This window comes from Muntiacus reevesi, chromosome 14, assembly GCF_963930625.1.
Source record: "Muntiacus reevesi chromosome 14, mMunRee1.1, whole genome shotgun sequence".
Lineage (NCBI taxonomy): Eukaryota > Metazoa > Chordata > Mammalia > Artiodactyla > Cervidae > Muntiacus > Muntiacus reevesi.
Window position 1 is genome coordinate 59,501,385 of NC_089262.1, and position 27,514 is coordinate 59,528,898.

The 27,514-nt window shown below is 35.2% G+C and overlaps 1 protein-coding gene across 3 annotated transcripts in view; it reads left to right on the forward strand.

Annotated features, from left to right (window-relative positions):
• The window catches only part of TNPO1 (transportin 1), an 89,012-nt gene that overhangs the window by 51,910 nt on the left and 9,588 nt on the right, over window positions 1-27,514 (forward strand). For all 3 annotated transcript variants that reach the window (XM_065905687.1, XM_065905689.1, XM_065905690.1), the window contains exons 8-22: window positions 1,554-1,676; window positions 3,648-3,766; window positions 8,805-8,865; window positions 9,707-9,875; window positions 13,864-14,016; window positions 14,802-15,027; window positions 17,206-17,377; window positions 18,259-18,345; window positions 19,798-19,905; window positions 20,040-20,198; window positions 20,281-20,368; window positions 22,821-22,919; window positions 23,112-23,207; window positions 26,013-26,088; window positions 26,968-27,067. In XM_065905687.1, coding sequence (XP_065761759.1) covers window positions 1,554-1,676; window positions 3,648-3,766; window positions 8,805-8,865; window positions 9,707-9,875; window positions 13,864-14,016; window positions 14,802-15,027; window positions 17,206-17,377; window positions 18,259-18,345; window positions 19,798-19,905; window positions 20,040-20,198; window positions 20,281-20,368; window positions 22,821-22,919; window positions 23,112-23,207; window positions 26,013-26,088; window positions 26,968-27,067 — 1,836 coding nt within the window. The remainder of the gene's footprint in view (window positions 1-1,553; window positions 1,677-3,647; window positions 3,767-8,804; window positions 8,866-9,706; window positions 9,876-13,863; window positions 14,017-14,801; window positions 15,028-17,205; window positions 17,378-18,258; window positions 18,346-19,797; window positions 19,906-20,039; window positions 20,199-20,280; window positions 20,369-22,820; window positions 22,920-23,111; window positions 23,208-26,012; window positions 26,089-26,967; window positions 27,068-27,514) is intronic.

Below are 27,514 nucleotides of genomic sequence, written 5' to 3' on the forward strand. Positions count from 1 at the left end.
TGAAAAGTGTTGTTCAGTCACCAAGTTGTGTCCAACTCTTTGTGATTCCATGGACTGTAGCACACCAGGTTTTTCTGTCCTTCACTGTCTCCTGGAGTTTGCTCAGACTCATCTTCATTGAGTCAGTGATGCCATCCAACCGTCTCAATTCTGTGTCACCCCTGCTTCTCATGCCCTCAGTCTTTCCCAGCATCAGGGTTTTTCCAGTGAGTTTTTTCACATCAGTAGCCAAAATATTGGAGCTTCTGCATTAGTCCTTCCTGTGAATACTCAGGGTTGATTGATGAAAAGTGTATTGGTCACTAATACATGGCTAGAACATACCTTGATAAAGCTGGGTATTCATGTGTAAGACAGCATCAAATTTAATGAAAGCTTGTATATAAGCAGCACCTGCTGGAAAAACAGTACTATTTCCAACTATCTAAAATTAAAAGTGCAACTACAGAGTTTTGAAAGTCTCAGAAATAGAGGCAGGATTTGGAGAAATTAAAGTTCTCACAATGTAACATACTGTCACATTTGATATTTAAATTATTCTGTTCTTACCCTTTCTTTGTAATAAGATTTCAGATTCATCTATTCGGAGACGTTTCTGTGGTCCTGGGAAGAGACAGTGGGACACATTGAATTTTACTTAATTATTTTAGCTCTTTTTTTGCTACTTTCAATTTGTGTGTGTGTGTTTGTGTGTAAATAAAGTAAAACCACAGGAGTGAGATAGGGAAGGCTTACTGTTTTTTCTTCTCAAATCTCCACTTGAACCTCTTCAAGAGACAACTTCTAGTGAAGGCTTGTTGGTATAGTGAATTGAGTGTGGACTTACCCATAATTTTGTGAAAACCAGTTTCAGGTCCCCCACTTGCTTGCAAGTTACATGAAGTTACATGATGTCTAACCTGCATTTCTCTCTCAATCTGTAAAATTGAATAACAACATCTTGGAGTTGTTGCTGAATGGAGAACCATTTAGATTTTTTTTTTTCTTTTTTTCACTTTTAGAGAAGCTTGTTGAGAACAGCATCAGATTGATTGCTACCTTTATTATTTTTTAATAGCTTGACTTAGTGAACAACAATTTAGGGTTAGGTTGTTAGAAACTCTCAGTATATATGTCCCAATTGTTGATGCTTTTACAGAACATGCGCCTGTTAAGAATCAGTGTTGGTAGGAATACTTTCTTGACAGTAATTTTGAAGGGTAAATCATATTGTATTTTAATAATTATCTTTACTTCTGGATGAACTGGATGAATGCTCTGTCCTAATGACATGGTTTTATTCTCGAAAACTAAAAATTACTTCAGAACACAGCCACTCATATGCTTGTTTGAAAGAATGGCTATAAATCATTTACTGAAATCATAATTTTTGGCAGTTTCCTGTGTTTGTCTTTATAATCTAATACTGTGGGCCAATTAATTCATAAGCCTTTATTTGTGCTATATCTTAGAGTTTCTTTAAATATTACCACCTTGCAGGTAATATTATTATGTATAAGCCTTTCTAATATACTGGAATATTTAACTAGAAGAAAATTTTTCTTGTGCAATAGAATCTCTTCGCCTTGGCTGGTGATGAAGAACCAGAGGTACGGAAAAATGTATGCCGGGCACTTGTAATGTTGCTTGAAGTTCGGATGGATCGCCTGCTTCCTCACATGCATAATATAGTTGAGGTAATACAAGCAATTTTAAAACTTTCTCCTCCTCTTCCCCTCAAGGAAATTCTTGGACACAAAACATACAGTGTGAAATCACTGTTTTCTTATTTGTCACATGGGGGAGGGGCTATAAAAATTAGTTATGATTGCCTCAAAATTTTAAATTGTCATTATGGTGATTTTTCTTTCATGAGATTTAAGATGTTATAGAGAGGAAAGTAATTTACAGGAGTAGATCGCTTTTAACTGTAGTGTAACTAGGAAATATTTATATTATTTGTATTTACTAGATACAACTTAGGCCAATAAAATTGTAGTAGATAAAAGTTTGTTTTCTACACGTTACTGGTAAGTTGATCTGATCAACTTTTGATTTATGGTAACTGAGATTTCTAAGTCAAAAATATATAACCTTTATAGTGAGTTCTAGTAGACCATTTAGATTTTAAAAGGTTCTCTTTCAGTTTTTATATGATTAAAATAATTTTATTAGGATATTGTAAGTGCATTGATCACTGATCAGCCATAATTAATGTAAGAAATACATAATACCCACTTACTTTTAGGACAGTGTAATTTATTGGGCAATACTCATTATTGCTAGAAGAGTCATGCCTAATTTTCATATTACTGAACATAGTTGTACCTGAAGGATGGCATCTCTAAGACCTGTTAGAGGAAGGATAGCATTCATGATGTTCAGCAATTCCTTTTCTAAAACATTAGGAAAAATAGATGTAGTGATAAGGATATGTAGCAGTAAAATGGGAATAAATGACATTTTTGCTGATAAATCTATTCTCTCTGAAGTGTTTCGAAGAATCAGGTGGCATTGGTTGAAAATGTCATGAGTTTGGAGTTAACCAGAAAATTAAGAAAAATGTTTTACCATTTGTCATGTCATACCTGGGGAACCTAATTTGTGAGACTGCAGTTCTTCAGCTGTGTTCCGCATTGTAGTAGGACATGGGAGGGGGTGACCTATCACAGTGGTTGTGTTGCTATATTTTGTAATGTGAGATGTTTCATCCAGGAATGCATCACTTGACCCCAGTTTCAGCCCCAGGTACATTGGGAATTGATGCCTTTGATTCTTTTGTTTTTGCATGTAAGGTTTTTATGGAGGGGTGGGGTTTGCCAAGCTGCACGGCTTGCAGGATCTTAGTTCCCCAACTAGGGATCAAACCCAGGGCCCCAGCAGAGAGAGCACTGAGTCGTAGCCACTGGATCACCAGGGAATTTCCTGGTTTTGAGATTTTTTTTTAAAGGAAGTTTGGATAGATTGGGAGATCAGATAGATGTTCTCCCAACTAAGTGAATTTGGCTTGGTATGTTCAAAGTATATGATAAACCTATTTTGTTGGCAACTAAAAATTGTAGTTGAAGTCTCTACTTTCTTTAAAAACAAAAATTTGTATAATATGTATATATCTTCTTAAGTATTGGAAGTATTAATATATATAGTTGACCCTTGAACAACACAGGTTTTAACTGCATGGGTCCACTCATAGACAGATTTTTTTTTTTTTTTTAAACTAAATCTAGTACTACATAACCCAAGATTGGCTGAAACTGCAGATGAGGAACTGCATATATGGCTATATATGTGGATTTTTTTGACTGCTTGGGGGGTTCCCACCCCTACCCTTGGTTGGTTCAAGGGATAGTTGTAATTATAAGAGACAACCTGGGTAGTTTTTATAAAAAGATGATCCATTTTATGAAAGGTTTAATGGAGTTTATTTTGAGAAGCAGACAGACATGAATTGGACGCTTTATATTAGGCAACATTCTAAAACAGTAGTTCTTAAGTTTGGCTGCTTTTTAGAATTGATTAGGAGGCTTTTTTCTAAAAAATCGAAACCCTAAATTGAGAACTGCTGTAAAGGGTAAGGCCCATAGCAAAGGACTCTTAACTTGCTGAAATTGGATTAGGTTTAATTGTATGCTTTGAACTGATTAATATTAAGGCTCTTTTGCTTACAGTACATGCTACAGAGGACCCAGGATCAAGATGAAAATGTGGCTTTAGAAGCCTGCGAATTTTGGCTCACTTTGGCTGAGCAGCCCATTTGCAAAGATGTACTCATAAGGCATCTTCCCAAGTAAGTATTTCTTCTTACCAGTGCTGTCTTGTTAACAGTGATGCCTCGTTTTCATATTTTTAGATTGCATACTTATGCCATCAGGTAGTGAAGTTCTAAAGAAGTCGAGCTTAATTTTACTGATGGTATAAGTAAAGACATTTTTTTAAGAAGCAATTCCTTTTGTTTTCTAAACTACATGAGGGTGGTTTATGCTGTGAATTATAACTTATTTTGGATAATCCATGGCCATTTTTTATAATCTTGTAATTTTGACTATGGACTCTTCCCCCCCTCCCCAAAGGTCTTCTTACTAGTTAGGCTAAGCAGTTTTTGGTTAACATATTGTTAAGTCTACTTTTAAACCAATGAATGCTGTTAAGTCAGTTTTTTTACTACATTTTCCCAGTATTGAGATAAATTGAATTTGATGTAAAGCTATTATTTTTAGGTATATAACAGTGATGTATGAAATACATATGAAATCAATTAAAGTCAGTTATTTTTTAAAGTAGTGCTCATGTTCTTTTGAAAATAAAATACAGGCTCATAAACTTAATTTTCTATATGAAATCTTAAACTCCATTGGATTTCCACCCCCTTAAGTAATCAGTTGTTATTTTAGGTTTGTTGTCTTTTAATGTGTTTTTTTCTATGTTAATACTGTATGCATGTGTGCCTGTTCAGTCAACTCAATGGACTGTAGCCCACCAGTCTCCCCTGTCCTTGGGATTTCCCAGGCAAGAATTCTGGAGTGGGTTGCCATTTCCTCCTCCAGGGGATCTTCCCAACCCAGGGATCGAATCCACATCTCCTGCATTGGCAGTTGGATCCTTTATCATTTGAGCCTGAACCACCTGGGATGCCCGCTACTGTATACCAGATGTCGTATATTCAGTGTTTTGGAAAGAAATCAGTTTGATAGTATGAGTAAGGCATCTATCTATAGTTACTGCTTAAAATTTTGATTTACTGTTTTGTGGTTGGCTCTTGTCAGTTGTTATAAGTTGTGCCCTTTCCTCCATGTCCTTAGACTAAACTTTGAAGTACTGTTCCATCATGGTGTTCTCTAGTGAAGTTATACCAGCTTATAATACACTAGCAGTGTCTCATCTTGTCACAACTTTTGCCATCCATTAATTACAGTTTTTCTAATCTTAGCCATCTAATATGCAAAAAAAAAAAAAAAACCATTTGTTTTAATATGTTGTATTAGTGGAGTCACATTTTTTTCAGAAGTTAGTATACTCGGATGTTCTCATTTTCATATAGTCAGTTCTTACCAAGAAAACAATTCCACTTATATTTTATTCTGGTCAATCTAGAATTTATTTGGGAGTAAAGTGTAAGGTGTGCTAAATGGATTCCCCCCACTCATCTCCCACCCCACCAAGAAATTTATTCTTCTCTCTAATTTATGATGCCATTTTTATCATATGCTTGTTTTTTACTGTTGGATCATATAATTCTAAGTCTTATAAAAAACAGACATTAATTCTTATAAAGCTGAAGAGATTTTATTAATGCAAACCTAAGCTCTAACATTAGGAGATGATAAGAGCAGTTATAAATTGGTGGTCTCTTTAATCAGTCGTTATGTTTGGTTTGTGGTCTTTTAATGTGTTTTTTTCTGTGTTAATACTGTATGCATGTGTGCATGTTCGGTCGACACAATGGACTGTAGCCCACCTGGCTCCTCTGTCCATGGGATTCTCCAGGCAAGAATACTGGAGTGGGTTGCCATGCCCTCCTCCAGGGGATCTTCCCGACAACTGCATCTCTTGCATTGGCAGGTGGATTCTTTACCACTGAGCCACCTGGGAAGCCTGAACCTTAGCTTACTCATCTGTAAAATAGGGATCATTATACCTTTCTCATTATAAAGAAGTTGCTTTATTAATAAACCCACAGCTGGTACTTATATGAGTATGAATTTCTTTTGCCTATTCATTCTTTTCCCATGCCACACAGAACAATTAAAGATAGAATTTGGAAGCAGCAGGCTGTGGACATTGTTAGGTGTTTCCAGAGTATTCTCCTACCTTTTGTCCTCATTAGACTCATTTTAGTATGTATGGTTGAACAGTGAGAAAACAAAGTTTAAGAAGCCTGTCAAAGGTAAAAACCATCATAGCTGCAAGAGGAACTAAAGTTAGTTATTTTGACCTTTACCTAACATGTTTTGATACATATTTTTTTTAACTAGTCATAAATATTTCAGTATACCTGAAATTCCATGTTTACAGACATCATCGTTCTCTTTTGGTGACTACATAATATTTAAGATTGAATATAATATCCTAACTTAACTATTTTCTTATTGAAAATTTCTTAAGAAATGAAAATTAAAATTTCTAAACTTTTACAGACTATGCTAACCTTGTCCATAGAACTCTTTTTTCCTTTTTGCATTATTTCTTTTGAATAAAATCCTTCAAATTTTCTGTTTTTATATTTTAAACACTATCATCTCTTTTATTAAAAGGAATAGAAATACTGAATGTAGGCTCATTGTAAAAATATCAGCCATTTAGAAATAAAGTAGAAGATGGATATTGTCCCTTTTTAGCCTACTCACTCACCTCTGAAGATACTGGTTTATTGTCTAGCTTTCCTAGTTATTCTGTGTATATAAGTAATTATATAGGTAATCTTATTTTTTAAATAATTTTTTATTGGAGGTTAGTTGATTTACAATGTTCTTTTAGCTTCAGATGTGCAGCAAAGTGAACCAGTTACACAAGCACATATATCCACTCATGTTTAGGTTCTTTTCCCATATAGGCCATTACAGAATTTTAAGTCAAGTTCCCTGTGCTCTACTTAGTCACCTCTTTTATATATTGTCGTCATACTCAGTCACATCCAACTCTTGTGACCCTGTGGACTGTAGTCCACCAGGCGGCTCTGTCCATGGGATTTCCCAGACAAGAATACTAGAGTAGGTTGCCATTTCCTTCTCCAGGGGATCTTTCTGGCCTAGGGATCAAACCTACATCTCTTGTATCTCCTGAATTAGCAGGTGGATTCTTTACCACTGTGCCACATGGGAAGCCCATTTTATATAAAACTGTGTTTAGTCAATCCCAATCTCCCAATTTATCCCGCCCAACATCACCCCCCGCACCCCCTGCCCGTGACCATAAGCTTGTTTTCTGCATCTGTGACTTTATTTCTGTTTTGTAAGTTCATTTGTACCATTTTTTTTTCTTTCCACATATAAGTGATATGATATTTGTCTTTCTGTCTCTCTGACTTGACTTAACTCAGTATGACGATCTCTAGGTCTGTCCATGTTGCTGCAAATGGCATTATTTTTGTTCTTTTTTATGGTGGGCTTCTTTTCATGTGCTTTTTCTTTTTTGCTGTCTATATGTCTTTGGAGAAATGTCTGTTTAGATCTTGCACTTTTTGATTGGGTTGTTTGTGTCTTTTTTTTTTTTTTGAGCTGCATGAGCTGTTTGTGTGTTCTACAGATTAATTCCTTGTTGTGTGCTTTGTTTGCAACTATTTTCTCTCATTCTGAGGATTGTCTTCATTTTATTTATGGTTTCCTTTGCTGTACAGAAGTGTTTTAAAGTTTAATTAGGTCCCATTGTTTGTTACGTTCATTAGGAGGTGGATCAAAAAAGATCATGCTGGAATTTATGTCAGCGTGTTCTACCTATGCTTTCCTCTGTAAGTTTTATGGTGTCTGGTCTTAAATTTAGGTCTTTAATCTGTTTACTTTTGTGTATGGTGTTAGGGAGTGTTTAATTCCGTTCTTTTACATGTATCAGTCCACTTTTCCTGGCACCACTTACTGAAGACACTTTTCTCCATTGTATATTCTCACCTTCTTTGTCATGGATTGGGTGACAGTAGATGCATGGGTCTATCTCTGGACTTGCTATCCTGTCTGACTGAAACATATTTCTGTCTTTGTGCCAGTACCATACTGTTTGATTACTGTAGTGTTGTAGTATAGTCTGAAGTCAGGGAGCCTGATTCCACCAACTTTGTTTCTCAAGATTGCTCTGGCTATTCAGGGTCTTTTGCGTTTTAAGACAGATTGTGAGATTATTTGTTCTAGTTCTGTGGAAAATATTATTGGTAATTTGATAGGGACTGCAATGAATCTGTAGATAGCTTTAGGTGGTATAGTCATTTTGACTATTGTGATTCTTCAAATCAAAGAACATGGATCTCTCTCCATCTGTGTCATTTTTTTTATTTCTTTCATCAGTATCTTACAGTTTTCTGAATACTGGTCTTTTGCATCCTTGAGTAGGTTTATTCTTAGATATTATTCTTTTTGATGTAATGGTAAATGGGATTATTTCCTTAATTTCTCTTTCTGATCTTTTGTTGTTAGTATATAGGAATATATACTGTATTTCTTTATGCATCCTTTATTTCTTTTTCTTATCTGATTGCTGTGGCTAGGAATCTCAATGTTTTTAATACAAATGGATATGAGCTTATATATTTCGCACCTGTGGGTTTTTTTTTTTTTTCAATTTCACTGTCATTTGTTTCTTTGTTTATGACTGTGTGCATCCAAAAATAAGATCCTTAGAGGATCTTAGTTCCCCAACCAGGGGAGCTACAGTGAAAGCCCCTATAGTGAAAGCACAGAGTTCTGAGCACTGGACTTTGGGGAAATTGCCAGTTGTAATTTATTTTTAACCAGGCCCTTAGTGATGAACATTTAGATTGTTTCCATTGTTCTTAGTCTTGCATCACGGAACATCAGTCTTTAAGAATTGGGAATGTTCGTTCATGTATTTGGGATAAATTCTTAGGGGAGAAATTGCCCAAAAAAATGAAATTATTGTTTTTATTTTTAAGCACTCTTGACAAGCTATCTTGTCCACTCTAAAATTCCATCCAGTAGATTCTATGCATGAGTATTTAAAAGTCCTAAGATACATATTAGGAGTACTCATCATTGGAGAAGGGCAGACATAGAATAGCTGTAAGGCAGTATTAACAGTAGTGGTGGTATTATTAGTATTCATGAGGTTGTTGAGACTTTGAGATCTTTAGATCTTTGTTTCATGAATTTCTGTCTTTATAGGTTGATCCCTGTGTTAGTGAATGGCATGAAGTATTCAGATATAGATATTATCCTACTTAAGGTAAGGAAACTATTCTCTTATGAATAAGGATGTTTATTTTCATTGACTTACAGATCTTTGAATTTGACTAATAGGATATTTATTTAGAGTAGGCTCTATTTAAATAAGCTTTCTGTTATATAATATGCTATGGAGTTCAAAGGTAGAAGCAAATACAATGAATCTGGCAGATTCTAGCTTAATTGAAACTAACTTGTTGGTGACACTAGGTGAGTTAGCATGAATTCCCTGATATTTCTGACTGTTTGGGGTTCATTTTAAAATAATCTTAAATATGTTCTGAATTTGATTCAGATACTCTAGATTATACCAGATGTTGGGAAACCGTCTTACGTGGTTCAAAGTCCCTGATAATCTAGCATGGGTTATGTGATAGCCTGTTCTCCCCTTCACAAAGAGCTATTTTTTACGCAGGGGCAAGCAGAAGATGTATACAGCTGACCCTTGAACAATGGGATATTAGGGGCACTCACCTCCAGTGCATTCAGAAATCCCTGTATAACTTCAGAGTTGGTCCCTCGTGTCCATGGTTCCATATCTGCAAATTCAACCAACCACAGATTGTGTAATGGTCTAATACTTCATTTACTGGAGAGAAATCTGCATCCTGTTTGAACTAGACATGCAGTTCATGCCCATACTGTTCAAGCATCAACCGTATTTCAGAATCATCCGTCCCACTATCTGTGGGCCTGCAGGTCAAACCCATACTGTTAAAGCATCAACCGTTTTTCAGAATCATACGTCATGCTGTCTGTGAATATTCTTATTCTTTTACCCATATACATACTACTAGCTTATAATGAGTATAACCAGAATTTTCCTTTTAAAAAATACACAGGGTGATGTTGAAGAAGATGAAACAATTCCTGATAGTGAACAAGATATAAGGCCACGGTTTCATCGATCAAGGACAGTGGCTCAGCAGCATGATGAAGATGGAATTGAAGAGGAGGAGGATGATGATGATGAAATTGATGATGATGACACAATTTCTGACTGGAATCTAAGTAAGTCATAGAGAAGCACAGTCGCCTGCTTGGATAACAGTTTAATTGAGAAATAACTCACATCCTACAATGCCCTCATACCTACTTCACTTAACCATACAAAAGAATACAATTTAGTGGGTTTCAGTGTATTCACAGAGTTGTGCAACCATCACCTCAGTAAATTTTGAAACATTTTTGTCACCCTAAGAGAAACTACATACTTAGTAGTTTCTCCCATTTTCTGAACTCCTCTGGACATTTTCTGTAAGTAGAATTACACAAAAAGTGGTTCTTTATGACTGATTTATCTGTTCATCAGCAGATGAACATTTTATTTCTCCTCGTTGGCTGTTGTGAGTAGTAATGCTATGAACAGTTGTACAAGGTTTGATATGTGGTCCTAAGTTTTTGGTTCTCTTGGGTATATACCCAGGAATTAGGATGACTGGATCACATAGAAACTTTTATGTTCAATATTTTGAGGCACCGCCAGACTGTTTTTCACACTTACTCCGCCGGCTGCTTTCCCCCTAGCAGTGTCTTAAGGGCTACAGGTTCTCCACATGTTTGCCAGTGCTTTTTGGGTGTCTTCTTCTGGATGTGAAGTAATGATCTTATTGTGGGTTTGTTTTGTTTCTTCCTGATGGGTCTGTTCTTCATTTGCTTGTCATCATATTCCTTAAAAAGACTTTAATCTCACAGTGTCTCTTCTCAAAGGGGTATAGGTTTTGTTGGATACAAAATATGTAGGAAATGTGTTTTGTTGGATGCAAAATGTATGTTTGATACAAAATACATATGGAATAGGAACGTTGGCCATGGCTTTTCCTGTTTTTGTAACTTATTTTTTTTATGTTATAATTTGCATGAGGATTGGTTGATTATCATGCATATTTCTAAGATAATGTAAATCCCTTTCTCATCCAAACTTCCAAATATGCTTTTTAAAATTTCTGTTTTCAACATTAGCTACAAATCCACATCATCTGTTCAGCCTGCGTTGCGGGCCACACACTAATTATAATTAGATAAATCTGGGGAGAACCTAGACACCTGTGTTTCAGCTTTGCTTGGGTGCTGGTTTTTAAATCTTTACTTCTATAGTTCACAGCACATTGGATATTTTGGGCCACTAATTCTTTGCTGTGGGCTTGTCCTGCCTATTACAGGATTTTGAGCAGCATCCCTGATCGCTCTCCAGTAGATGGCAGTAGCACAGGAGATTAGAGGGAGAACACACATAAGATTGCAACAAGCAGCAGTGTCTTGAGATACTGCCAGGTGGTCACTGGGACCCAAAATCACCACCAGTTAAGAACCACTGTGATTCAGAAGACCGAGGTTTCTAATAACTGATGGCATGGTTAGGGACGTGAGTGATCGTCCTGAACTGTGTCATTCATTTGAAATAATGCTGATTATTCCAATTTAGTTCCCTATAATGGTTCCTTAGGGTGACCAATGTGCCCAGTCCTAGGCCAAGGGCTTTGTATGCATATCACGTTTAATCTTTTCAACAGCCTTAGGTAGCTAAAGATACTGCAAAAAGAAAAACTTGCCCAAGGTTAGCATAGCTAGTACTGGTGGCACATGTAGTTCTGGAACCCGTATGTTACAGACCAAGAAAACCCAACGTCTTCATTACTATCACAAATTACTTCTCATTGTATGCCAACTGTAAGGTTAGGGGGAGGATGAATTAAGATTTAATGTAGATAACTGCAAAAGTTATTATGTTGCATTGGGGAGGGAGGGGGGATGCGTCTTTTCACTCATCTGTATGTTTTTCCATAAACACCTACAGGCTTATCTGTATGGGCTTACCTTAGTCTGTCAGGCTTTTCTTTCTTACACTTCATCAGTTCAGTTCAGTTGCTTAGTCGTGTCCGACTCTTTGTGACCCCATGGACTGCAGCATGCTAGGCTTCCCTGTCCATCACCAACTCCCAGAGTTGACTCAAACTCATGTCCATTGAGTTGGTGATGCCATCTAACTATCTCATCCTCTGCCGTCCCCTTCTCCCACCTTCAATCTTTCCCAGCATCAGGGTTTTTTCAAATGAGTCTGTTCTCGGCATCAGGTGGCCAAAGTATTAAGAGTGTCAGCTTCAGCATCAGTCCTTCCAATGAATATTCAGGACTGATTTCCTTTAGGATGAACTGGTTGGATCTACCTTGCAGTCCAAGGGACTCTCAAGAGTCTTCTCCAGCACCACAGTTCAAAAGCATCAATTCTTCAGCACTCAGCTTTCTTTATAGTCCAACTCTCACATCTGTACATGACTACTGGAAAAACCATAGCTTTGACTAGATGGACTTTGTTGGCAAAGTGATGTCTCTGCTTTTTAATATGCTGTCTTGGTTGGTCGTAACTTTCCTTCCAAGGAGTAAGTGTCTTTTAATTTCATGGCTGCAGTCACCATCTGCAGTGATTTTGGAGCCCTCAAAAATAAAGTTTGTCACGGTTTCCATTGTTTCCCCATTTATTTGCTGTGAATTGATGGGACCAGATGCTGTGATCTTCGTTTTCTGAATGTTGAGTTTTAAGCCAACTTTTTCACTCTCCTCTTTCACTTTCATCAAGAGGCTGTTTAATTCTTTTTCGCCTTCTGCCATTAGGGTGGTGTCATCTGCATATCTGAGGTTAGATAAGTTAAATAAGCAGGGTGACAGTATACAGCCTTAACGTTCTCCTTTCCCAATTTGGAACCAGTCTGTTGTTCCATGTCCAGTTCTAACTGTGGCTTCTTGACCTGCGTGCAGATTTCTCAGGAGGCAGGTCAGGTGGTCTGGTATTCCCATCTCTTTAAGAATTTTCTAGTTTTTCTTACACTTCATAGATAATGCATTTTTTTATAAAGTGAAGTTTTTAGCAACCCTGCATTGATCAAGTCTGCTGGTGCCATTTTTCCAATAGCATTTACTCGCTTTTGTGTCTCTATAACATTTTGGTAATTCTTTTTCAAACTGTTCTGTTATTATTACACTTGTCATTACAGTGTGTCCTCAGTGATCTTTGGTGTTAACTGTTACAATTGTTCGGGGCTCCATGAACCGTGCTCTTGAGACAGAGGACTGTATGTATGTTGTATGTGTTTTGACTGCTCTGTCCACAAGCCATTCCCCATCCCTCCCCCTCTCCTTGGGCCTCCCTGTTCTCTGAGACGCAACACTGTTAAAATCAAACCAGTTAATAACCTTTCAATGTCCTCTTGTATGTTCAAATGAAAGGAAGAGTTGCATATCTCTCACTTTAAATGAAAAGTTAGAAATGATTAAGTTTAGCAAGGAAGCAATGTTAAAACTGCAGACAATGGTTAGCATTTTTTTAGCCTTAGAATGTGTATCAATTAAGGTGTGTACGTGGTTTTTTAGACATAAAACTATTGCACACTTAATATAAATGACACTCTAACTTGAGCATAACTTTTACATGTACTTGGAAACGAAAAGTTTTATTTGACTCATTTTATTGCAGTGGTCTAGAATTGAACCTGCATTATCTGAGGTATGCCTGCATCTTCTTTTTTGGAGGAGAAGCTGATTTTCCAGAAGTGAAATCAGATTGTGTGTACTTTGCTGATTTTTTTCTGCACATCATATAACTCATCCTGGATTAGTACTTAAAAGATTTCATTTTGTTTCATGGCAGTGTAATATTTATATGAGTGGGACTACCATACAGTTTAACTAAGATCGTTATTGATGAGTAAAGTGTTATTTCTGACCAGTGTAGCAGCTTTATTTTTTTTTTTTTTAATTGGTAATCATATACAAAATAAAATATTTTCATGATTACTGATTCTTGTCATGAAGTGTTTTGGTCAATAGAATTTTTTTCTTTCCTGTGATTACCTCCTATTTAATTGAATTATTTAAAACTTTGTAGAGATAAAAATGTGTTACATACAACAAATTTTATCTACATATAGATAGATTTGTATATATATATAACTGAATGATAGTAGAAGTTAATATAACATTTTTGAATTAAATATTTCCTTAGGAAAATGTTCTGCAGCCGCCCTAGATGTTCTTGCAAATGTATATCGTGATGAACTTTTGCCACATATTTTGCCCCTTTTGAAAGAATTACTTTTTCATCATGAATGGGTTGTTAAAGAATCAGGCATCTTGGTTTTAGGAGCAATTGCTGAAGGTAAGTCTAAGTCAGACTTAAACTGTAAAGTCCTCAATAGGTGTAAATGTTGACATGGCTACTTTAAGGAATAGTTAAGCAGAAGCGATTCACATACTTTGTTTACTGACTTGTGTTCCTAATAAGATAAGACTGTTGAGGTAGATAGACCGTGATCCACATTAACCTTAAAAAGAATATTTGAGTCTAAAAGCCATCTTAGAATGAGTTTTTACTTTTGAGCTAGTTAATTATTATTAAACAACCATAGACTGACTTACAGCCCCAGCCAGATATTTTGCAAGTGCTTTTGTTATAATGAAGAGAACAGAATGAGAGGGTTCTGACATCAGAAACATCCCTGTTGTTAGAAAAATAACTTGCATAGTTAGGTGTAAGGAACATAAGTCAAGTGTCATCGACCCTAGAAAGAATTATTATTCCTTCCTAGCTGTAAATATCTATAAGAAATTGAAGCATTTGCATGATTTCTGTAGCAGAAGTAAAATGAGCTTTCCTATCCCTACTAGGAAGACAGGGAAGCCTGGCGTGCTGCAGTCCATGGGGTCAGAGAGTCAGACATGAGGGGGTGACTGAACAACAAGCCCTACTAGAAGATACTTAAGAGCAACTAGCTCTCATTTCAGTTAATTTAAAAGTTTTGAAATATTATTAAATGTCCTTATTAGGATGGAAATGACTGAATATTTTTCATGGATGCATCTATCAGTTTAGCATTCAGCTGAAATAATTTTAACCAAATTTGGCCCTTCCTGAAATATTTAGGGTTTTTTTTTTTTACCTAGGTTGCATGCAAGGCATGATTCCATACCTGCCTGAGCTCATTCCTCACCTTATTCAGTGCCTCTCTGATAAAAAGGCTCTTGTGCGTTCCATAACGTGCTGGACTCTTAGCCGCTATGCACACTGGGTAGTCAGCCAGCCCCCAGACACGTACCTGAAGCCATTAATGACAGAACTGCTAAAACGTATCCTGGATAGCAACAAGAGAGTACAAGAAGCTGCCTGCAGGTAAGACAGATTCATAGTAAATTGTTCATGGTGGGAGAAGGGAGTATGAAGATTTCAGGGAGAAACTAACTTTCAAGACTGTGACGAAATGTTGATATTAAACTATTAATGGGGTTTTTGTTATCCGTATCTTCCAGCTGATGGTTTTGCAAATTCAAATGAGACTCTTAACTAGAGATTTGTATTTGCTATTTTCTTCAAATTTTTTTGTTTCCTCACTGACTATAACATTAGCATTATCTTTCATCCTCATTCCCACAGATATTTGGAGTGGTTGTGGCAAGAGTCCTATTCTTGGAGAAATACAAAAGTTTGAGCAGGATTAACTTTTTTAGTCTACAGTCAGCTCCATAACTCCTCGGGAAGTCCCGTGGTGACCACCCATCTACCACAAGTGGTTCAACTCCAGTAACCACTTTTGTCAGTTGCATTTGGGGTTTGTCTGTTCATCAGATCAGCAGTTTCACTACTATCAATATTTCAGTTTTCTGGAATAAATTTTCATCTTCTAAAAAGGCTTGCCATTTATGTTCTTAATTTTTCAAGTAGAATTGCTTCTACTGTTCACTTTGTTAATAAGAAAGAAATAGCTGCTGAAAGAGAGGAAAGTAAGTTTAAGTGTAGTTAGACTCTACCAGATTTGAAAGAGTTCTAATTCATAATGATATGAAAGAAAGTTAAACAAGGGAGCTTTGGTGGTTAATAGCACCAAATTTTTTTTCAAGGGAAGGGAGGGTACACATTATGTTTGCTTTCTGGTAGATGTTTCATTCAGCAGGATTTTTTTTACTAATTGTTAGACATAATAAAATGTGCTTACACCTTCTGCCATCTTAAAATTTATAGGCTAGTAAGGTATATAATTTGTGGAAAGTGCCATGAAAGAAATATAGTTCAGTGTTAATGAACAAGACTTTAATTAACAAATGGCTTAAGCCTATCATTTTAGCAAATTTCTGCCTGGCTAGGACAGAAGAATATAACCTTAATTTTATAAATGAAGGGCCAGATACACCTTAAAGGCAAGAGAAATTTAGGTATAAGTTGAAGTAATTGCCCTGAGACCCTAGAGTTTGTTCCTTTCTTGTGTATTTGTCCTAACAAATAAGCTACAAGTAAACAAATTTCTGATAACAAATGTATTGTGCATTCTTATGGATTGTGTAGGGCTTAGAGAAAAAATTTTAAACTTTACTGAAGAAAAATTGGCAAACATAATTGCATATACTTAGAAGTATACAACATGTTGATTTGATACACGTAAATATGGTAGAACACTCACCAAGATTAACATAGGTAACTATTTTGTGAGAATGCTTAAGATCTACTCAGCAACTTCTAAGGACTCAATGCTGTATTAACTGTCATCACCATGCTGTATATTAGGTACTTTGGAATTTATTCTTATAGTTGAAAATTTGTGGCTGCCAGCCCCTCCTTCCCTCTCCCACTAAGAGAAACATTTGCGAGGCCATGATACTGCCCTGTTCTCAGACGTCCCAAACACAGTTAAAAATGCTTCCTTCATTTTGTGGCACTTGGTATGCAAATGAAGGTTGAAGAGTTGGGTGTTTTTTTTTTAATTGAAGGATAATTGCTTTACAAAATTTTGTTGTTTTCTGTCGAACCTCAACATGAATCAGCCACACGTATACATATGTTCCCTCCCTTTTGAACCTCCCTCCCATCTCCTGCCCCGTCCCGTCCCTCTAGGTTCATGCAGAGCCCCTGTTTGAGTTTCCTGAGCCATATAGCAAATTCCCATTGGCTATCTATGTTACATATGGTAATGTAAGTTTTAACAGTTTTAATTCTAGTGTCACTAGTCTGGAACATCAGTAAAATGTAAACTCCCTGAGAAAGGGGACGTTGTTTTGTTTGTTGCTATGTTTTCAGCCCTCAGTCACCAAATAAGTAGTAAACACCAAATAAATTGTTGAATGAACCAACAGTTTTCGATTTTACCTTTGTAGTTAAGCATATACCCGTAAGTGTCGATCTTTTTTAAATAAGTGGTAGAGAATGGGAAAGAAATGATAAAACTAAGTATCTGGTGTGGTGAGGTAGGGAGATGTGCGTGTAAATAAGTATTCTTTAAACTCTCTACTTAATTTCTTGTCTCTGTTGTGAACTGTTTCTTTTCTACAACAGTAATCTCTCTCCCTTTTTAAATTATAGTGCCTTTGCTACCCTTGAAGAGGAGGCTTGTACAGAACTTGTTCCTTACCTTGCTTATATACTTGATACCTTGGTCTTTGCATTTAGTAAATACCAGCATAAGAACTTGCTCATTCTTTATGATGCCATAGGAACTTTAGCAGACTCAGTAGGACATCACTTAAACAAACCTGTAAGTATCTATGATGAACCATTATGAGAAAAATCAAATAGAAAGCATACTTATACTCAATAAGTTATCATATACTTGAAAATTAAAATGTTTAGGGAGGTACGAACACCTAGTGTTTGCTGCTTTAAGAATATAGGGCTGAAAAAGATAGCAAGTGTACTTACCTTTAAATAATTCTTTACAAAAAGAAATATGTGCAGAGTGTGAAAATTACAGCAGCTTATCACATGAATATACCAACACATTTTAGAGTGACTAAAGGAAAAGGGATAAAGGTTTTATACTCTGGATTTCAACTCTGTTTCTAGGAGTGTTGAGAAGAGATGGATGAATCTGATTTGTTTAAATGGGATTTAAGTAATATTAGAATTTTAATATAGCTTGAAATCCCCTGCTGAAGAATAGACTTCATGTTTATGATTACACTGTAAAACATCTTAAGAAATAGTCTGTGTTTATAGGTTGTGCTTAACACTTGGTGCAGGACACTTGTTTGTGGGTTTGCTTTGCTGGTTTTGGTTTTGTTTGGTAGGAGGTTTCCTAATGTCTTAGATTAGGCTACTTGGAATCTATGCCCCTGTTTACATGATGACTGTCTATTGATTTGATTGCAGGGATTCTTCTGTCTTAGAACATTTAAATGATCATGAATCTTTTTCTACAAATGTCTTTAATAAATTTATCTGTCATTTATAACTTACTGAACAGCGAGTCATATTACATGTCACAGGACTAAAAAAATTCAAAGAATAAGTCTTACAATTCTTTCTGTAAAAATTTTATACAATTACTCTAAATGATTTTTAGTTTTCCTAGACTCAGCATATACTTGTTTACATATGATAGTGGAGCTTTCTGTGTTTTTCATCATTGTAATTTAGGAATATATCCAGATGTTAATGCCTCCACTGATCCAGAAATGGAACATGTTAAAGGATGAAGATAAAGATCTCTTCCCTTTACTTGAGGTATTTTACTGACCATTTGTATGTGTATTAGTCAGTCAGCTTTATCAGACTCTGTAACCCCATGGACTATATAGCCTGCCAGGCTCCTCTGTCCATGAAATTCCCCAGGCAAGGATACTAGAGTGGGTAGCCATTCCCTTCTCCAGAAGTAGACTAAGCTGGCAACATTTAGTTAACCTATTTTTCATTAAAAAAAAAAAAAAAACACATGTTCAGATCTATAATGACTATATGTAATAAGTGTTAATTTACATTCTGAACCTTTTCTGTTAAAATGCTGAATAAACATGCAACTCCATATAACTTGAACTGTGTACATCTGTACCAAGTATGTATGCTCAGTCTCTTCCGTCGTGTCCAGCTCTGCAACCGCATGTAGGGTAGCCCACCAGGCACCTCTTTACTGTATGGGCTTGTCCTGGCAAGAATACTGGAGTTGGATGCCATGTCCTCCTCCAGGGGATCTTCCTGACCCAGGGATTGAATTTTGTCTCTGCATTGCAGGGGAATTCTTTACCGTTGAGCCACTAGGGAAGCCCAGTGCAAAACTATAGAATTTATGTTTTTCTAACCTGTTCTACTTGATAGTAGATTATCTTGGAGATCTTTCCATATAAGTATATATATATATGTCCATCTCTACTTAACTGTATATCTTTATGTAGATATACAGCCATGTCATAATTGATATAGCCTAAATTCATTTATCTTGTTTATGCATATATATATATATATATATACTCATATACATGTGAAGTAGCATTGATACCTTTTCTATATAGTTTGAAGTTTTGTTTTTCGTGTATTTAACTACTATTTTTAAACACCCCCTCCCCCCAAGTTTATATGCTTTTCAAATAACTGAACGCATTCTCAAATGTGGTAACTTAAATCTGGATGAATTGATTTTGGTAGAGCCAGATCAGTCATTCTAGTCTCCCCTAATATTTCAGGGTTCACCACTTCTGCCTTGAATGGTCCCTACCCAGCAAAGTAAAAACTTCTGTGTCAAAGAGCAATGGCTAATTCTGGGCCCAACAGAATAAAAAGAATAATTATAGTTAAATATATTTACTTCCAGGCAAGGCTCAGAATCTGCCCAGTAAGATCTACCCATATTATTGACCAAGATGGGAGGATAAATAAATCTCTCATATTTGAGGGGGAAAAAATTGGAATACGTGATACTGAAATTTGTTCCTGAAAGATAATGTTCATTATAGAAACCTTAACAATTTTTTTTTTTTTTTTTTTTTTGAGGAAACCTTCCTTGACTAGCTAGTAAACTTAGCAGCAGCAAAACCGCATCCGAAAGAGAGGTTTGAAAAGATGAAACTGCTATACTGTATAAGAGTAGAAATGACCGGGATTTTATTGAGTATGCTGTCAAGCATTTATCATGATCTTAGTTACACCTGGAAATGTTACATACATCTCCTTTATCCTTCCTAGTGCCTGTCTTCAGTTGCCACAGCCCTGCAGTCTGGCTTCCTTCCGTACTGTGAACCTGTGTATCAGCGTTGTGTAAACCTAGTGCAGAAGACTCTTGCACAAGCCATGGTATTTAAAAAAGTTTTTTATATCTTTCCCTTCTTGGCATCGGAAACGTTTTTCTAAGGATAGGCATAATGTATACATACTTTTTCAGTAATTGATTTAAAGTAAGTTTTCAAAAAATTTGTGTGTAATTTCAGCTGAACAATGCTCAACCAGATCAATATGAGGCTCCAGATAAAGATTTTATGATAGTGGCCCTTGATTTACTCAGTGGCCTGGCTGAAGGACTTGGAGGCAACATTGAACAGCTGGTAGCACGAAGTAACATTCTAACACTAATGTATCAGTGCATGCAGGTGAGATTTACTGAATTAAAACGAATAGAAACTTTTGGTTCTCTGTGTCAAATTGGGATTAATTTTTGCTTCTTTCTTGCAGGATAAAATGCCAGAGGTTAGACAGAGTTCCTTCGCCCTACTAGGTGACCTGACAAAAGCTTGCTTTCAACATGTTAAACCTTGTATAGGTATGAGTATTTTCTGTTGCTGTAATGTGGTTTTTAACATTATTTTTCATCAGCTGTGTTTTATTATTAAACTGAAGTCTAATGAAATGCTGACATGTACTAATGTACATTTTACCGGTTAAATCTACTCTGATTGAAGCAGGTGATTTGGAAGCCCCTATTCTCTTGTTCCTTTGAATTCACCATCATTTCAGCAGCTTATTAGGTGTTGATGTGACTGAATTTGCTTTAGAGTAAGGGATATGCCCACCTGTGAACCTTGGTCCTGTTTGCTAGTTCATAGATACTTCTTGAATAGCCTCTTTGTTTGGTAGAGGTACCCAGAAATAATAATATAATCAAGTTTTCTCATGATAAACCAGCATAAACTATAGGAAATTTCAGTTTTCTTAAAAGTGAATGAATTTTTTTTTTCTGTTTTAGTGGCAGAGTGTTTGTCTTAGCCTTTTGTGAAGATAATAAGCGATTGCTTGAATAATGTAACCTGAATTGCTGTCAGACCCATAGATTAAATCAAGTTTTGGTTAATTTTCGTCTCTATATCCCATCATTTAATCTTGGTTTAAAATATTCATGTTAATTTTTTTTTCATTTGCTACAGTGTGCTTTGGGAGGCCCCCCTCCAGTTTTTTTTTTTAAGATGTAATTGACATGTATCAAGACTTTTTGTGTGGGGGATGAAAACTTTTAAGATCTACCGTCTTAGCAACTTTCAAATAAACAATACAGTATTGTTAACTGTGAACTTCCCAGGTGGCTCAGTGATAAAGAATTCACTTGCCAATACAGAGAATGTAGGTAGGTTCTATCCCTGGGTTGGGAAGATCCCCTGGAGAAGGAAGTGGCAACCCACTCCAGTATTCTTTCCAGGAAAATCTCATAGACAGCGGAGCCTGGTGGCCCTACAGTCCATGGGGTCATGAAGAGTTGGACATGACTGAGTGACTGAACACACACATACACACTATTAACTGTCCTTGTACTGTGATATACCACATCCCCCAGAAACGAACTTATTTCAGAACCAAATGTATCTTTTGACCTTCATTCAGTTGCCAGTTGTATTTTTCAGTCATGTGTTTCTGAACTTGAATAATAACATGAATTATGATGTGTTAAAGTAAGGCATCAAGTTTAAGCCTACCTACTCTAAGTGAAAGTGTGGTGAATTATTGTTTTATGGAAAACCTTGTTCTGCAGATACGTTCCACCTGATTGAAGTATTTGAGTTTAAATTTGTACAAAAAGATTTATTTTTTCTTAAGACTTTATAGATCATATACCTTCTTCAAGAGATACACAATGTCTGGTTGTTTCTCTGTTTTTCATGTTACAAACTGTGGATTATTTTCTAGGTTAGTGTTTCTCAAGAGCAATTGGCAATATCTGGAGACACTGTAACACAGGGAATGTGTTACTGGTGTCTGGTGGGTAGGGGCGAAGAATGTTTCTAAATATCCTATAATACATGAGACAGCCCCCTACAATAGAATAATCTGACCCAGATTATCAATATTGCCAAAACTGAGAAATTGTGAAATCAACTGGTATATTAGGGATTAAAAAATTATATTCTAATTCTTCATTCAGTAGAGAGAATATGTAGAGATATTTCCCATATCAATAAATTATTGCCCATAGGTGGCTCAGATGGTAAAAAATCTGCCTGTAATGCAGGAAACGCAGGTTCAGTCCTCATGTGGGGAAGATCCTCTGGAGAAGGGAATGGCAACCTACTCCAGCTTTCTTGCCTGAAAAATCCTATGGACAGAGGAGCCTGGCAGGCTATAGTCCATGGGATCGCAGAGTTGAACATGAGTGAGCGACCGACTTTGACAAATCGTACAGAAGAGGCAGGATTATTACTTGATTCTTTCTCTTTATTTACCATTTTTGAAAGGAACAAATTGATTTCCAGCATCTTGCACAAGTCCTGTATTATATTTCAAGAGTTTAGTTTTTGTTTGTGTTAGCTATTTGAGTATCAGTATGAACTCCTAACTTTCATTTTTCCTTTTAAGTGGAGGAGGATATTCAGAGACCACAATCTGACATTAGAGTAAACGTTACTATAAAAGCCAAAATCATTGATTTAAAAAATTCTTTGTGTGTGAAAAACCAGCCTTGAAGAAGGTTCTATTGTATCATATTTTCACTTTTAAAGTGAAATATTTAATATTTTCTGTCTGATGCCAAGAGAAATTAACTCTGACCAACTCTTTTTAATGATACTTAAAGTGAAACCAAACTGGGGCTACTTCACATGAAAGTTCAGTGGCCAGATATTTCCTCCTTCATTTTCCTAAGATAATTATTGCCAACACTTTGTTTGGCAAAAAAGGTTATATTTTGTCTAGGTTTCAGTTTCCATCTGGTAGATTTCTTTTAAAGCACAAAACACTGCTATTGAGAAGTTTAATACATAGTTTAAAAGCTTTTTTTTTTTTCCTAGCCGATTTCATGCCAATATTGGGAACCAACCTCAATCCAGAATTCATTTCAGTCTGCAATAATGCCACATGGGCAATTGGAGAGATCTCCATTCAAATGGGTAAGATTTCCCCCCCATTTTACAAACATTAAAATTTTTAGATAACTTAATATTTTTGTAGTTGCCTTTTTCTAATGAGCTTTACCTATATAAATACATAACATATCACAGTAAAGGGGGCAACATATTTTCCATTGGTATTTTAACAATGAAATGTTTCTTTTTTTGTTTTCTCTCTCGGGGATGATCTAGGTATAGAGATGCAGCCTTACATTCCTATGGTGTTGCACCAGCTTGTAGAAATCATTAACAGACCCAACACACCAAAGACGTTGTTAGAGAATACAGGTACCATACGACTGAACTGTTAACGGTGAAGAGAACAATCTGCCTTGTCATTTTAAGTTAAGATGCGTAGAGAAACCAAAGCAAAGCTAGCTTTAGAAACCCAGCTTATTAATTAGTGCCTGTTTGGGATTCTCAGTCATGAAATGAACTGTTTGAGCTTCATTCCATAGCCAGTTTTCAGAAACTTTCCAAAAAACACTTTTTCCTCTGCTACAGTGTTTTAATATTCCCTAAAATGGACCCCAGCTCAAATAACTATATGAATTTTTCATTAATTCAGAGTAACTGCTAGCTGGGGAGAATTTTTTTTTAATATGTAAAAATGTAGCCCAAAATAGATTGTATTGTAGTAGTTAGTCTGTTAATAATGGCATACGTATTTTGTATTTTGTTGTATACTTTTCTTCAAATTGGGAACTTGAGCAGTATCTTGTGGGATTTTTATTCAGAAGGCTTGTTTCTCTTTTGCATTTATAGAGAGCATGTTTATATTAAAGAGTACCTTCCATACTATAGAACACATTGCAGGGTGATTGCTTCTTGCTCTGCCTAACTTCTTGCTAATGATTTTTTGAAGTATGAATTTTGTTTTCAATCAGGCATGTCTTTTTCTTCATATACTAAGACAGTTCCAGTAGTATATTCATAGTCAATGAATGCCTTACTAAAATACTGGACAAAGATTTAAATAAGTTTTTCTAAATAAATGTATCCTCAAAGGTATTTTAATTTTATGGTTTTTAATTGTAGAAAGTTTACTATATCCTAATGTGATTATTGGTATGGAAGGAAGTCTTTTAATTATGAAACAGTTATATGGCTGTTTGGCTGTATGGGTACTGTTTATATTTTAAAGTGAATTAGATTTTCCTGCTAAAAACACAAAAACCTATGTGTAGGATGGTTATGAAATCTTGTCAGGTGTTTATCTCTTTAGAATGCAGTACCTATACATGACATTCAGATTTGAAACACTTGCCATTATAAAATTACTGTTGAACATTAAGAAACTTCTTATTTATTTTTAAATGTGAATGCATAACTGCAAATAAATGTTGAGTGTAATGTATATTAAAGTTTCTTGTGGGATATCAGCTGGTGAATTTGCTATGTAGTTTCTCGAACAAATTGGCTTTATTTATAAGATTATATTCTAAATATGAATCTACCCTAAGTAAATCAAGAGGTAGTTGATAATGCCTTTCAAGTTGATGGATTGAATTTGTATAATTAAGAAATACACTTGGAATTCACTGGATTATTCTTATCGCAAGTGACTGCAGAAAATGTTTCTCTTATTCCTTACCCAGAGGAGAGATTAATTATTAAAATTGTGGGTAATATCTGTAGATTTTAGCAACTTAATTATTAATACCATTGTCTTAATATTTCATAAAGTCAATTCTTTAGTGTTTGCAGTTACTTGCTTTTTTTCTAATTACTATATCCTACACTGAACTTTTTCAATGGACCATCATCTGCTTTATCGCATGTTTCATTGGATTGTTCATACTTGCCTGTTTAATGAGAATGTTGCATAGTTTGTGTCTTTTGAACATAGGTTTTCTTTCTCTTGCTTCATATGAATCTGCTGGATTTTAGTATTATCTGTGTAGTTTGCTTCAAGTAATCCTTAAACATTTTTCTTTACTCCCTCCCCACCCTTTTTTTATGAAAGGTTAACCTGTAAGTTTTTGAGAGAACACCATTAAAGCACCTCATGGTTTGTTTTCTGTTTGTATTTTTTTTCCCATTGTGTATAAATGTATTTATATGTATGTACCTTTGAACTGCACAATGCAGTTCTGAGTTGCCCTTGTTTTAGCTCTTTGTAAGTTTAAGAACTTAACCAAGTTTTGATGGTGAATTTATATTTGATTCCCACTTCCGATTTTTAAAAATAAAATATTAGCATGTAATCATGTGCTTTATTATCTATCATTTTGTGCTGTGCATTTCATAGCAAGGACAGAATATTTGTTCCTTTGGTCCACATATCACATGCCATTATAGTGGACTAAATTTTCTTTTTGTCAAATAGGGTTTGAAATTAGAATTATCATTATCACCATCAGAGGTTTTTTTTGGAATGGGATTTTGACATAGCACAGCAATTTTCCAATCCATTTATTCAGTATGTACCATAACACCTAAAATTTGATAGTTGATTTTGATGTCAGGCAACAAATGGTCCACTGGTTTATTTTGGAAATGTTGGCAAACAAACAAAAAATATACCAAAATTTTGATTAAATTCCTAGATAATTGCAAAGAATAAAAATCACTTTTAAAAAGCAGTATGAAGAAGTGAGAAAGATTTTAACTTCTGAGAAGTATGTTTGAGCAGACAATTCAGAAATGTAATCATTTACATTTACTGTTAATTCTTGGGGGGGGCTAGATTTCATTATTAAACTCTGGAATTTTAACTGACTTTGAAGGAAGAATCTATCTATATCTATTGAATCCGCTCATCGTTTTTATTAACAGAGTATCTTTTAACACTTGATTGAGCGAGAAAAGCAGTTCATCATGGTTTTTGGTGTTCTCTCAATCTTTAAAGTTTTTTTAATTCCTTTTGTTTTTCTTTTTCCAAGAGTATGCCATATATGTTGCTGCCCCTTATTATAGGGGGTGGTAATAAACAGCACTGGTGAAATCTTATGTTTATTATCATACACAAATTCTGTTGGTTTCTGTTTCTGAGTTATTTGTTGTTTTTTCTTTATTTTTTCTCCTTCCCCCTCATTTGCTCATGTCTTGGTTGGCGTTTGGTGGTGTATAACCGTGATTGCGTTACCTTAGCAATAACAATTGGTCGTCTTGGTTACGTTTGTCCTCAAGAGGTGGCCCCCATGCTACAGCAGTTTATAAGACCCTGGTGTGTATTATTCAATCTTTTTTTTTTAATTCATTTTTCTTCACTCTTTCTTTCTCTTTCTATCTCACTTTTAGATATATTTTCAGTTGGTTACAAAAATCACAATCCTTAATCATTGCCAACCATGTGACTAATCTTGTCCTATCGGGTTTGTGAGGTTTTCAGTAGCATCGTCATGTATATTTATTTTATGTTGTGGCTAACGACTAATTGATGCATGGGATAAGATTGTCACATGCTTGCTGTGTTAAAAAGCTTGATTATACATAAAAAGCATTTAAATATCCACCAGTAAAATAAAGATGCATGCAAATTCTATAAATTTTAGGTTTCTGCATTGTTTCCTTTTTAGAATTAATTTGAAAATTTGGATTGCATTAAGAAATACATGTTTAAATTTGTTATGTATAAAAATCTTATTTGCTTGTTAATGTAAAAATTAAACATCTACACCATAAGTTGTATAGTAATAGTTTCTATTGTGGCAGTATATCCTATGTTCTGCTTCTTTCAATTGACAGTCTTTCAATTCAAGTCATTTTTAGTAGTGTTTAATGGAATACAAGTCATAATACAGTGTTAAAAATTGATAATTTACTCTTGGCTCAAGCTAATTAATAGTGTAAATGGAAGATTAAAATCAGTTGTTATTACTTAGATGCAATCTATTGGTAAGAATTGTGAATTTCAAGGTTTTCACTGTATTGAGATTAGATGGGCCTAACATAATATAGTATGAGAAGCTTAAGCTTTATGAAAATTCTTTGAATATAAACATTATCTCTACTTTGGTGCTTATTCCATTAAATACTGTCCATTAGAATTGTAGTTGAACCTGCTTTTTACTTAAATGCTAAACTCAATTCTATAATTTAATAGGTGCACCTCTCTGAGAAACATAAGGGACAATGAGGAAAAGGATTCAGCATTTCGTGGGATTTGTACCATGATCAGTGTGAATCCCAGTGGAGTAATCCAAGTAAGATTTTAATTTTTAATGTTCTAAATTATTAAACTTTAAAGGAGGGGAGGTATTTTTAAACTATAATTATGAAAATATTACCTATTTTTACAGAAGATACATGTGTTTTCAATGCATACTTCCTAATACCTTGAATTGATAATATCTATTTTTATTTTCTAAATCTTTTTTCTGTTGTGGCTTATACTAATAACAGATTGGAAGAAAGAAGTTATTATTCTTGACCTGAATTAAGCCATAGCTTCTTTCATCCACATTTAGATCTCATTTATTTACTTTGTAAATGCTTCCTAAAGCAGTGAATGTAAATTTCCTGAGTTTGAGGCTCTCTATACTTAAGAGAATAATTAAATAGTAGGATACTCTTTCTCTTACTTAGTAAATAAAATAGAGTAATGGGTTAACTATTATAAATGCTTTAACTTTGATTTATTATCCTTATTT